This window comes from Alosa pseudoharengus, unplaced genomic scaffold (genome assembly GCF_046254945.1).
Source record: "Alosa pseudoharengus isolate Yale_2024_CS ecotype anadromous, Long Island Sound unplaced genomic scaffold, YU_APseudo_1.1 YU_APseudo_1.1_scf_12, whole genome shotgun sequence".
Classification (NCBI taxonomy): domain Eukaryota; kingdom Metazoa; phylum Chordata; class Actinopteri; order Clupeiformes; family Clupeidae; genus Alosa; species Alosa pseudoharengus.
The window spans coordinates 20,826,527-20,840,311 of NW_027468587.1; the positions used below are offsets into that span (position 1 = coordinate 20,826,527).

The 13,785-nt window shown below is 43.9% G+C and overlaps 1 protein-coding gene across 1 annotated transcript; it reads left to right on the top strand.

Annotated features, from left to right (window-relative positions):
• Positions 1–321: 321 nt before the first annotated feature.
• On the top strand, positions 322–12,719 carry ifnlr1 (interferon lambda receptor 1). The gene is made up of 6 exons (XM_076280444.1): positions 322–814; positions 2,465–2,582; positions 7,225–7,400; positions 7,621–7,932; positions 8,521–8,642; positions 9,277–12,719. Exons 1-6 carry the CDS (start codon positions 682–684, stop codon positions 10,216–10,218), a joined length of 1,803 nt encoding a protein of 600 aa, XP_076136559.1. The 5' UTR covers positions 322–681; the 3' UTR covers positions 10,219–12,719.
• The last annotated feature ends 1,066 nt before the right edge of the window (positions 12,720–13,785 follow it).

Genomic DNA, 13,785 nt, shown 5'->3' on the forward strand with positions numbered 1-13,785 from the left:
TAAGATCACAGTGCTTCTACCTGTGCCCATGAGTGACTCAGAAGTTACAAAAAATGCCTTGCGTGCCCACACACACACACACACACACACACACACACACCTACACTTACATGTGTGTGCATGTTTGTAATATTTTTTCACCTCAGTTACTGCTATGCCTCTCTTTTACGTTCCGTTTCCTTCTGGGATGGTTTTCCAGTCAAATGACAAAAGCCTGAAAAACAGGCCTGTACTGTATGTAGGCTAGTACACCACCGCCGACGTGACCGTGCAGTCTGGAGTCGCCTCAATGGTGGGAGGAGGCATAGAGAGAAAAAAAAGCAGAAGGCGGTGATAACGGTGGTCCAAAGTTCACGTGCAGCTGCCGTAGGTACACCTGTGGATGAGTGGCTCACACACCTGAGCTCTGTGTGCGTGTGTGTGTGTGTGTGTGTGTGTGTGTGAGAGAGAGAGAGAGAGGAAGAGAGAGCGAGAGCAGTTGTGAAGAAGAGAGGTCTTTGCTCACAATCTCAGCTCACAGAATCCAGTCAGGAGGGTCGAGTAAAGGGGCCAACATGAGCTCACCTCCACCTGTGCCTCAGTCGGCTCAACACACCTGTGCGGATTTACACTGCTGGATTTACTTTCTATTGTCATGAAGTGGAATTCGGGAATTCAGCAATCTACTTTATTGTTTTGTGTATGAGTGTGTGTGTGTGTGTGTGTGTGTGTGTGTGTGTGTATGCGGGGTGTCCATCATCAGCACACACCAAGCTCTTTCAGCTGTTGGATATGTGGCTACTGGCATTTCTGGTCTTGGCTTTCTGCTCTTCAGGTGAGTGCTGATTGCTCTTTGACACAATGCTCTTTGTAACCTGATATCTGAAATGTGGCCACTGAAGATTCATGTTTTAACTCTTTTCTGTGTCTCTGTAGTAAGTTTATGGAAGCCACATACTGCACAGTACTGTATACAGTGGTCCATTGTCATGTCTCACTTCCTCTGGAATAAAGACTATCCACTATAGTGGGTTATGGCCCTATGCCAGTTACATTTAAAAACCCATGCAAAGTTCCTGCCCCTGATGTGATCAAAGCTAACCCCAGTGCAGCGCAGAGAAACAGAAAGAATGGTGACATTCATATTTATCATAGCAGGATTAACATGCATGAATAGAATACTGATGAGGATAATGGCTGTCAAAATGAGTCTGGTGTTGGCCTGGTATGGAATGTACCAGAATTGGATTCCTAGATGAGGAGCAGTCACCTGCAATCTTGGGTGAATGATTCATTTGTTTACGTTTACTGTTTTCTTTCATGACATTCTGGCAAGCACACGTGTGTGTGTGTGTGTGTGTGTGTGTGTGTGTGTGTGTGTGTGTGTGTGTGTGTGTGTGTGTGTGTGGGGGGGTTGGGGGGGGGTATTAAGAGAGGAGGGTTAATGTCTCTGTGTGTGTTTGGACATGTCTTTGCACCTTGACCAACAGAAAAATCGAAAGAGGACCCCCCCCCCCCACGGAGGCGATTTCTGACATTGACATTGAAGATGAAATATCAAGTGTTTTGTACCTGCATGCCCTGGTGAAACAGTGGGGGGGGGGGGGAACGATAGCATTCATCATATCGGCTAGAGAAGTGCAATCTATCTTAATAGATATATTAATATCTTCAGCCTAACTGCACTGAACATGAATGACACTTTCTCTCTCTCTCTCTCTCTCTCACTTTGTATCTCACACACACACACATACACACACTCATGTACACACACACTCATTTACACACAATACACACACACAAAAACACACACACACACACACTCATGTACACACACACACACACACACACACACAACACACACACACACACACATGCAGCAGCTGAGAGATATAAATGGAATACACTTTACCCAGGGGACCCAGAATGCATGGCACTAGTGCCGGGTGCCGCTGTCACCTGCAATGCGAAGACAAATGGCAGGGCGTCAGAGATCAAGGCTGACTGTTACTGATCAAGGACACATTTGCTTTTACCCCCCAGTCTATCTGCTGATAGATATGGCCATAGGAGGAAGCACTGTGAAATTGTTTATGTCAAACAGGCATACCCATGTGAAAAACAGTGTTTATGTCAGGCATACCCATGTGAAAAACAGTGTTGACAAAGACAAAACACAACGCATAGTTGTGGCAGCATCCCAACCATATTTGGTCAAAGTAGCCATGGGGACCCGGATATGATTCCGATCCACCTCCCAACCCCATCTCTTCCTCTCACTTCCTGTCACTCTTTATTGTCCTATCAAACAAATGTGAAGCCCCCAAAACATACATAACACTTACAAAGTGCAGAGGGAATTAGAGATAGAGGTCGGCCAATGCAACACATACAGTGATACAGTGACAGTGGAAGATGTGTTTTCAGCTGGTGATATGAACTGATTTTTTTTATTTTCTGACGTCCTCCTCTCCTCTATCTGTAGGTCACGCAAACACTGTAAAAGTGTACTTTCAATCCGAAAATTTCCATAATGTGCTGCACTGGGATAAGTACGACTCTCCAGACAACCACAGCCAATTGTACAGCGTGGAGTACACTTTGTGAGTATCAATGCTATGTTTGTTAAAATGTAAAACATTTCCTACTTAAATAAGGAGATCTACATGCGGTATGGGAATCTCACATGTTAACATGAGTGTGATTCAAACACAGGTATGCACTGCATAATGAGAGAGTGTCTGTGTGTCTGTGTGTTTGTTTTCTGTCATGTGTGTTTGAGGGGGGTGAGGGTGCGTAAGATAGATAGAGAAGGAAAGTGTATGTGTTTGTGATTACGGTAAGTATACGTTTGTGTGTGGGTGGTCTTCAGCATGCGTACTGCAGGTTCCTTGACAGTAATTAATCGCAAACAGCTGACAGACGTTGGCGGACTGTAGACAGCAGTTGCACTCAGTGAAACAACTCCAGACGATGAGCACGTTGCTGTCCCGTCTGACAGCCATCTTAATTAGCGGTCTTGTAATAACTCTGACAACTTTCAACAGCGCTATTTGGATATTGGTAATTTACCTCTTAACAGATGGCTAGTTCCTCGAGGCCCAAATGCTGAATCTCAAAATGTTGGCAAAATTGAAACTAAACTTTTCCTACCACCCCATGAGTCAGATCTGCAACTAGATTTAATGGATTCTTCCTAACCCCAGATTCAACCCCTTTTAACTTTCAACATCTCACTGCATAGGTTTCAGTAAGTTTATTTTGATTAGTTGTGTGAATGGGTCTGTGTTCTGCATTGTTTGGGATAAGCCTGGCATAATAGATTCACACTTGTGTGGTGTCTTTTTCCACCAAAAGCAAACTTTTTGTGTCCTCGCCTGGCTCTTTCTGGGAAGTGGTGTGAACTCTCGGAGTGTTCCTCATCAGGAATTCTGGCCACATCGTTCCAAGACTTTGATCCCTGTTCCTTGAAGTTATTCGCACAACCCCACAGTCTTGCCGGATCACTGACAGAACAGCAGCACTCGTCTACAGCAGAGGAGTGTTGTGTCCTTTTCTTTTCTTCTCTTCTCTTCTCTTCTCTTCCCTTTTCTTTTCTGTTTTATCAGAGAGTGTTCAGCCAGTGTGGCAGCCTTTCTCCTCTTTCTCTCTCTCTTTTTCTCTCTACCCATTCTGCTCCTTTTCTCTCCCCCTCCCTCTTGTCATCCTCTTTTGTCTCTATCCCTCTTTCTGTGGTTTCCTCTGTGTTTGTACCCCTCGTTATCGTCCTCCCTTTCTCTCCTACTCTCACATCACATTCTCTACATCTCTCTATCTCTCTGTCTGTCTGTGTGTCTCTCTCTCTCTCTCTCTCTCTCTGGAGAGGCGTGATGTGTGAAATGCCACTGAAGTCCTTTCCCTGTCCCCACATATCTTGCCTGTATTAGTCACAGCTGTGATCAGTGAGCCCTGTCTCCAGCCGAATATCAGGGAGCTGGGGCTTTAGTCTGATCAGGAGAGAGAGAAACACAGGAGGAGGAGGAGGAAGAAGAATGGTGGAAGATAAGAGACAGAGAATACAGAGACAGATATAAGGTAGAAATACAAAAAATGACACAGAATACACAGGTGGGGACATAAATACAGAGAAAAATCGAGAGGTGGAGAGAGAGCAGGCAGAAAGATATGGAGAGAGATATGAGGATGGAGGGGGCTAGAGATGGAGACGGAGAGAGATGGAGCGAGTACAGAGAGAGAGAGAGAGAAAGCAAGCAAAAAAAAAATTGTCTGAGCAGAAGTGTCGAGTGTGAGGGAGGAATGGTGATGGTGGTTATGGTGGTGGTGGTGGTGAGGGAGGAAGGGTGATGGTGGTTATGGTGGTGGTGGTGGTGAGGGAGGAAGGGTGATGGTGGTTATGGTGGTGAGGGAGGAAGGGTGCAGAGGAAGAGACATTCAGGGCACACAGACACAGAGGGAGACATTCTGGTCTTCAAAGCAGTGGCTTATTCCGCTCTAATGTGAAACTGGCATTTCTGAGCACACGCCCACCCCCCCCCCCCCCCCCACACACACACACACACACACACCTCTCTCTTTCTCCTCTCTCGACTCTCGCCTCTCTCTCTTTCCACTCTTCCCTCTCTCATCCTACCCTCTTGACCTCATCACCTTCGTGCTTCTTGCATTGTCCTCCGATTACACAGCTGTGTTCAGGACTGCGTTGTCTACCAAACACACAGCGCTGATGCCGAGACATGTTCTTGAGTTGTGTTAAGCAACTTTAGGGAAGGCTCTGTCTTTGACAGGTGAATCAGATCTCTATTGCACCGTTTTCCCCTACTGTCCTTTTCATTATGTGTATGTTATAGATATACTGTACCGTACTGCATGCTTTAGACCTGCGTGCAAAATTACATTATGGAAAAGGGAAGTCCAAAAAGAGCATAAACATGCATTTCAAAACACAGTAAATCGGTAACCAAGGTTACAGGTTATGTTTGACTCATTTGTTTGTTTTGTTTATTACCTGTTTGCTTAGTTCACGGGTGTCAAACATACGACCTGGGGGGGCCAGATCCGGCCGGCCAGCAGGTGTCATAATCATGATTTGAGAAGGAAGGGGAAATTAAATAAAATTGATATTTGCATCGACTATGTGTATTAAGCAGTATCTCTACAATGTGATAACTTAATTAACTCACTGAATGCCAAGCTGTTTTCGGGAGCTTTGTCCTAGAGTGCCAGCAATCTAGACCATTGTTGATGATTTTTGTACAGCCACAGCATATTCTGTGTTATAGCTATGAACACATACAATAGCTCGATTAAAAGGTGAGACTTTAAGCTTGAAAGTGTTGAGAGACTTTAAGCTTTAAGTGTTGCCTGTTACTTACTTGTGTAAACTTTCCGGGAAGTGATCAGCGAGACCTGGCGAGACTGCCACCTAGTGATAGACCCACGAAAATGGCCTGGTTTTGACCTGACGTGCATGCGTCACTGATTCGACCCAAAGTGGCAACCGAGTTGATAAAATGTCCAGATTGTGCGTTTTCATGAGTTTTCGATCGTCATATATTTCATTTCCATTCATCACAGAGTTCCCAAAATCACACATAAGGTGTGTTAGAGTGTCTAGTTTCGTAATTAAAAAAAAAAAGCTAAAAACGTAACATTACGTTTTTGGCACTCAGCGCAAGGGAAGGAAAAACTTAATATTACGTTTTTGGCACTCAATGAGTTAAACCAAACACTACAGCCCATCCTCAGGATGGAAGAAACAGAAAAGGAAAAATGCAGTTTGTTGCACCAACAATTACTATATCGATGATGTCATATACTGTGTCTATGCTGGTAAAAGAGAGAAAGACTGACATGGAAGGTAGGGCATTTCAAGAAAGTAAGAGCAGAATATGACAGCAGGACATGATAAACTTTGTTTGCTCAGAAGTGAGTATAAGTAAATCACCAAACTGATACCAGTGCAGAAAAATGATAATGACCATGACAATGATGGCCCCACAAGGTCTCATTCCTACAAATTCGGCCCACTGACCAATATGAGCCTGACAACCCTGGCTTAGTTAATTTATTATTGTTTTTTTTTTGTGTATGCTTCTTATTTCTCTTTTAAAAAACAACCAAACAGAAAAAGACAACTACTGTCATTTTTATTCTACGACTACTTATATTCTATAAGCCCATTACCACTCTCTGCCAGATCCATGTTTCATTCCCGATCACTCTGGGCACCATCTCGCAGCCCCGGCAGCAGAGAAAATAAATAAGGGGCCGCTGGGGGCATGCTGTGGGGGGCTGGGCGGTAGGGGAGGTTCCTACTCACAGAGAATAAATGAATCAGCCATTTTGTCCCCCTCTTGGCTAATTACCTGTCCCGCAGCCCCGTGAGACGCCCAACGCACGGCATTCATCATCTGACGTCCCCGAGTTCTCACCCGGCTAAACTTTTTTATTGCTTATTTCTTATTACCATCACTTCACGGGGAACGAGGAGCCTGGCCCAGCTGGCATGTTCCCTTCCAGGTCTCAGGGTTCTTGGTTCCCTCTGAGGCAATCTCAGGGACTTATTTTTAGCCCATCTAAGAGAGTGATGCAGCAGCACATTAAAACGCTTGTCAGGTGCAGGATTGTTTTTTTTATTTGTCCATAGATTTTGCTGGACAGGTTTATAGACCACAAGTATCTCACTAATTAATGCGCTGATAACAAATTATGTTTCCAGACTAATACAGAGGCTATATATAAAGCAGGTCCAACAGCGTCTCTACTTTTTAAGAAAAATTAACACATTTAATGTATGTGTAAAAATGATGACAGTTTTATAAATCTTTTATTGAGTCAGTCCTGACTTTCTCTGTTATTGTATGGTTTGGCAACCTTAACCTTGCTGAGCGAAACAAGCCGGGTCGGTCTGTCAGTGTCAGTTTGCACACTGAACTTTTAGACTGTTGCTTATCTTGGCCTCTCCATGTAGTGATCTTGCACTGTATTTTATTTCTGCTCCTTGTCTATGTGTGTTGTAATGCTGTCTCCATTGCTATTTTACTGTCTTGTATCGTTGGTTGTGTGTTTCTTAATACCTGGATGCAACTTAATTCCCCTCTGTGGGATAATACATTTGACTTGAAGATGAACACACAGTGGGTGTATTTGTTTGTGTTATTTGGTTGTCTAGTTTGTACTTCACTTCACTTGCTGCAACCTGAATCTGAAGCCTCTGTGAAGGGACTCATGTGTGTCTATTTGAAGGTATGGCAGCGGACAAGTTTTCAAACCAAAGAATGAATGCCAGGACATCACAACTCTTTCCTGCGATCTCTCCCGTGAGACACCAATGTCCGCACGTGATGACCAGTACATAGCACAGGTGAAGGTTGGCGGCAAGGTAATCGGACAGACAGAACGATTCTGGCCCTTCATGAAATGTAAGCCTTTCCTCATCCTCCCAACTTTTCATGTAGTCAAAGCTATACACAATGTGATTCAATGTATGACAACAACGTATATACAGTAATGCCAAATTGTAAGATAAGAGTTTTTAAGAGTGTCTTTAAGAGTTATTTTACTGTCCATAATGCTAAACACAAAATTGTTTAGTATATCTTCATTTATTAAATTTCTGTCTGTCCATCTTGTCTTTCCCAGCTGAGCTGGGTGCACCTGATGTAGCTGTGACGTTAAATGCCTCTGTCATGACTGTGAGAGTGGAACTTCCAATGCTTCCAAACAACAAGAGCCTGAGGAAGATCTTGGCTAAACCACCATTTTACACATTCATTCTCACACACAACAAATCAGGAGAAGCTATTACTCAAGAACAAACAAGCACAACTGAACTGTTCGTCATCAGCAAACTGCACACAGACACAGAGTACTGCGGCTCTGTGACCTACAACATCGACGACCTGAAGAGACGACCACAGAGCAAGGCCTTCACATTTTGTAAGACTTTTCCAGGTAAGTTATGATGTACCAAATGACATTAGGGTGGGAAATGATCTCCTTGATCAGCCTCAGTTTGTTCAAAAGAGCAGGAAAGAAGATGAAGTTTTAATCTCTTTGAAATGTCCTAGTAGATAGGCAATATGTGGAATAAATGTTAAATGGCATTGTCGTAAACGGTATCAAATGTACTCATTGTACAATCTAGGTACAGACTTATCAGTTGCTGCTGTCAGCTGCTGTACTCCTTGGGGAATTCCAGGGTTTCCTACTGTTAGCTCATTCATATGAAATAACTCTTACGGTCTTACGGTAACCAACAAGGAAACAGCTCCTTGGTATTTCACCATGATAACATCATGCCTGATAAGTTTCACTACTCCAGTCCTGCGAGGCAGAGCTCTACTATTCATGCAATGCAGCCAACATTTTTCCTTGTCAACAACATGTCCTGGCTTGCTCAGTAGTATAAGGAGGACAGATCACTTCAAGGCATAGACAGTACAAAGAGTGACGTGTAGCTTTCTGTTAATGAGTTTGTTATGGAATTCTGTTAGGAATTCTGGCTGAGGATTCTATTTGTGTTATTTGATCTGTCCACAGCGACGCCAACGTCATTCCTGTTCCTCCTGCCCGCTGGGACAGTGCTGCTCCTGCTTGTTGCAATCCCACTGCTTGTTTGGCGTCTCCTAATAGGGAGGAAGGGTGCCACACCTGAATCACTGGTGAGAAGGCCTGTGTGGGGAATCCCCTTAACGGAGGACAAACTTGGAAAAATGCCCCTCATCATTTCTTGTCTGTCGAAATGGGGAAAATGTCCTGGCTATAGTATGCAAATTCAAAACAGGGTACATTTAGGGGAAATGAAAACAATTAATCAAAAATGGATCCTATTACAGAAGTACAAACAGAAATATTGTTGATGTGGTGGTTTCTCTTTGCTTTATTTCAATTTCAATTTTCAAACTGTTGGAGGCGCAGACAACTGAGATGGGTTGTTGTCTGAATCATACAGAGAAATTAGGTTTTTTAATCTGTTGAAGAGCAATACCATCAAAGATTCTTTGGTTGCCACTGGAGCACAATGATGTAATTTTGCCAAGTGCTTCCACAGTTAGAATTCCTCTTTTTTGATGAAAACTTGTTTGCATGTTCATCTCAAACACACGTCACAGAAAGTTAGTTCCTATCCTTTCAGTAAATATGAAATAGCTCTCTGGATGTCCTTCATTCAGTGTTTATATTATTAAATGAAAGGAATGTGCAGTGATGCTATTTAGGGCCATTGAGATTACCCATTAAGATTACCAATAAATAAATCTAACTAATGTTCATTTCTATATTTCTGCCTTGAAACAGAATTTTGTCGACATCACCCCTACACCTCTGGCTACCAGTGAGAAAACTAACATTTCCAACATTGAGCTACAACCAGAGGAATTCACCAATGTTGTCGTTGTGACGCCAGGATCCAGGAGCAAATACGGAGGCTACGCCCCACAGGACACCCACCCACAGCCTTGGCACTGCCAGACGTACAACACCCAGCAGATGGCACCGCCTGAGGACTCCCAGGGCAGTGCCCTGTCCTCGCCCACCTACAGCGTGGTGGTGCGAGCAGACGTGCACAACAGCAGTGAGGACGAGAGCTCACCCACAAGCAAACGCCCGGGGGTCAGCCTCTTCCCTGTGAGTGGCCGACCCCTGGCACCAGGCTCACACCTGCACGGGCATCAGAAGGGTGAGGCCGGCGAGGGAGACCCCCAAAGTCCACAATCGGGGCCTCTTAAGCTGCAAATCTCCTCCGATGGCACGCTCCAGCTGCCCTTCCTGCACCACCTTCCCCGGGCTATCGGAGACCGTGACCCGCAGGAGGAGATCTCCGAGCAGACGGCCCTGTTGTCAGTCCAGCCTGAGACGGGAGGACCCGGGGAGCAGTCCCTTTACCTTCCTCACCTCTCCAGCCTCACTGTGTGGGGGTCCCAGGAGGAGGAGTTGGAGGCGTGCACGACGAACACCTACATCTCAAACGAGGTGATCTCGTCTCCACAGGGGATCACCCCCTACCTTCCTGTCCAAGAGCAGTTCTGCCCTGGTCCCCTGGCCAGCACCTCCCAGACAAACTACAAACAGAACTGGGTGCCTCCGGTGGTCCTTGAGAGTTTCAACGGGCCAGGGGTGAGTTTGCAGAGTGCCTGGGTCAACCCTGCAGAGGGGGAACAACAGGGAGACGAGGAGGTGGAGGCCCACAAAGAATTATATTTAAAAGGATGGAAGCTACAGATTCAGAGCTCAGAGTAATTCAAGGACCCTGACACTAACGAGATGCCAAGCATAACGAAGGTAATTGGAGGTTCCAGTCCCAGAGACTAACGAGATGCTTTGGATGCGGAGGGGGTGGACATTCCGTTTTTATGTTTGTGGGAGAGTGAGAGAAAGGGCCACCTGTGCGGTAGACTGAACACATGTGGAGAGTTGTTGGTTCAAATGATGTCTGACAAAGACTGGACAGTCAAAGGTAGAGCCTACGGCCGGTTGTTGAAATATGAGCTCAATAGCCAATTAGATTACACCCCTCCATTCCATTCCCTTTGATGCAATGTGGTAATTGGCTGGAATTATTCACGGCTTGATCTAAGCCACATTGTTTCCCATTTACAGAACAAGGACTTTGGCTGAACAGGTGCTTGTGAGCACACACATAGAATGGACATCTATAAAACTGTGAAGAGTAATGAATCTGGCAAGAGAGCATATTTGATTAGAGTCTCGGACCTTTAAGAGAGTGTACTGGACAACAGTCCCCTAATTAATAAGTATTTATCTAGTGTGTATATATATCGTAAATTATAGTATTTTGGGCTGTTATAACTACAATTACTGATATACTGGAATTGATGGGTAATACAGAGAGTGTTTCTAAGAATTACCCAATAATATACTATGTTTTACCATGTTTTAACTAGGTATAATAATTAGGGGACTGTGAAAGGAAGGGTTACCACATATGCTTTAGTAGGACAAACACAGTCCCACTGCTTGAGCATAATCACAGCTTTGCCACGTTGGAATCCTCTGGTTAGAGATCTGTCTGATGTCTTGATGATTGGTGTTATGAATTATTTCAATGTAACTGAGAGTGTGGGAACATTTTACAGTGACATTTTGCTTAAATGTAGACTTTTGAGAAAATGTAAATCTGGAAAGGTTGGGACTGAATGAAAAGTTTGGAAAGCAATATCTAAAACACACACAGACAAAAGGATTGTGAGTTATTTTTTTTATGATGTGATATTATGGTGTTTTGCATATACAGTTCCAGTACAGTTCAGTTGTTCCAGTACAGTTTAAATCTGTTAAATCCTTGCAGAAGTAGCACTGCATGTTTGAACTGCTAACTCCTCACAAGAGCACACCTATTGATGCGTTGCCTATATTACAGAAAATCAGGCTACGTGTCAGTGTACAGACAGACGTTTGACAAGCTTTTGATCATTACTCAACGGTACAGAACTCCTGTCATCAAGACATAACAGTGTAGTCTATATTTTTCCTTACCATTCTCCTCTCTAAGCACTTTGACTGAAGCTCAGCCTAACTGTAGCATTTGCATCCAGTGATTTCTAGTGATTTCCCCCCCCCACACACCCCTTTCACATGTTGTCCCATGTGTTTCATCACCACCACTGATTTATGCCATGGTATAGTCATTTGTGTATAAATGTTATTAAGAAAGTAATCCTCATTATTTATCCTTGATTTGTCTAAATATAGCACACCCTGCAACGACTTCAGAAGTTGAATGATGCACTGAGTGAGGTCCCATTAGTGTAGCATTCCTAAGCACTGTTTTTCAGTCAATAGTGCATACTGCTCTTCCTGTAAACCCACTTGGTATTGATAAAGCTTATTTTTGATAATTTATTTTGTTCCTGATGTTTACTTGGCCATCTGTTTAAACTATTGTGAAGTTAATGTCTGATTAGCTGAATGTGCTTATTGTGCTGATTTGCTTGCAAAATTGAGAAGTTGCTAATATACTGAATCACACTTTATTTGGTTATACTTTACTTGACAGTATCGACATCAGAGTGACATGACACTGTCATGAATGTGTCATAAACAAGTCATAAACCTTTATGGACCTACATTCGGTTTTTGTCATAACGCGTTAGGGTTAGGGTTAGAGGTTAAGATTAGGGTTAGGGTTCATGTGTCATGACAGTGTCATGTGTTCATGACAGTGTCATGTCACTCTTATGTCGATACTGTGTAAGTGTTACCCTTTATTTAAGCACATGTTTGCTTCATTTATCTAGTGTGTACTGTGTGTGTGTGTGTGTGTGTGTGTGTGCGTGCGTGTGTGATTGCTTTTGTTGCTTGTGTTGACTGTGTGTGTTTTTTCTTGACATTTTATGCTCATGTCAATCCCTATGATTAGTTTTATGGTATTATTTCCGAAAATGAAATGGGACGAGAATTGTTGAGAACTGTTTGCTCTGTGATGTAATGAGGATATCTCCCGTCCCGGTGTAATGAAGATGTATTTCTCACCAGATACATTTCTCGCCCATTGGTGGTGTAAAATCCAGTCTGCTGAAAAAGACTGCCTGAAAAGATTGTGTGATAGCATTATCATTAAACCAGAACTCTGAAATGTAATACAGATTTATTTTTGTATGTCATACTGACAGCAATATTAACCATTGTGATTTCCCTCACCATGTAGTTGTATGTAATTCCATGTTCACACTAAATACAAATAAATGAACAGTTTAAAACACATTTTCTCTTAAATATTACAGAATGTTTACCTGTCTGTTCTGTTAGTCCGCACGTCCAACTATCCTGCATGTATGTACATTATATGTCTTATAAGGTCTGCCTTGTTCCTCTATTGTAGCCTGGCTAGCGCCACCACTTCTCAATGAGACGTGGTCTGGGAACCAAACGTTCCTTTTCTCGTATTTGAAAAAAATGCCCAGATCCGTTTATTGGGTGCCACGGATGTCTATCAAATGCGTCTGTGCATAGCTCATCATCGTCTTGCTTTCCCCCCTGTTCTGTGATTGGTTCCCTATCTGAGGCAAAAATTAGGGCGGTAGTTTCCAGGCTGCCTTAGCAGCGTGAATCAAATCAAATCAAATCAAGGCAGCATGGGAACACCCAGGCTACCTCTATTGTATTATCTGGCCTTAAACGTGTACAAACAGGGCAAAGGTCTTCACCTATAAATACTTTATGACACTGTCAAAACAGGATATACAGTCTAGCAACCAGTCGCTTGGTTACCACAAGCAGGGAAGGGCTGCTGGGTCAAGAGGGGAAAGGTTCAAACAAGTGACATCATCTCAGTCACACACACACAGAAAGAGAGAGTGTGTGCTGGTCAGAGAACACCAATGTCCCAGGGAACTCCAATAAGCATTGCAGCTGCAATTGCAATTGCAGCTCATTGTGCCGTGTGTCTCTAGGGTGAAGACATTAGTCCTTCTTATATCTGCCTGGCGTTTGAGGACAATCTCAGACGCGATTTCCTGATGGGCAAACCCCCACACAAAGAAAAAGGGCGCTTAGCCTGGGTGCCGTAATCGGAGACAGCTAATTGCTTCTTAGCAGATCTCTGCCTGTCTTAGGGGGTTGTGGCTAACTTGTGCGGCTAGTCCTGCGGGTAGCCCTGCTCCCTGTCTCATTTGGAAGTGTAATTTGGCTTTGGTCCCTGTGCCCCTCCACTCTCCTTTTACTAACTGCGGCTTCCATAGCAACTGTCACCCATGTCACTGCTGGACTCCATTGAATATCATGGGTGTAGGCCTGTTTATAAGGTGTGCTCATGTCCAGGGAAGGGACATGAAGTGCTGCGCTGTG

Excerpts from the sequence above, each read along its gene's own strand:
- ifnlr1 (XM_076280444.1), top strand. The coding sequence starts at position 682 with ATGAGTGTGTGTGTGTGTGTGTGTGTGTGTGTGTGTGTGTATGCGGGG. Across the intron at positions 2,583-7,224 it reads TACAGCGTGGAGTACACTTT|GTATGGCAGCGGACAAGTTT; the intron begins GTGAGTATCAAT and ends GTCTATTTGAAG. Across the intron at positions 7,401-7,620 it reads ATTCTGGCCCTTCATGAAAT|CTGAGCTGGGTGCACCTGAT; the intron begins GTAAGCCTTTCC and ends TGTCTTTCCCAG.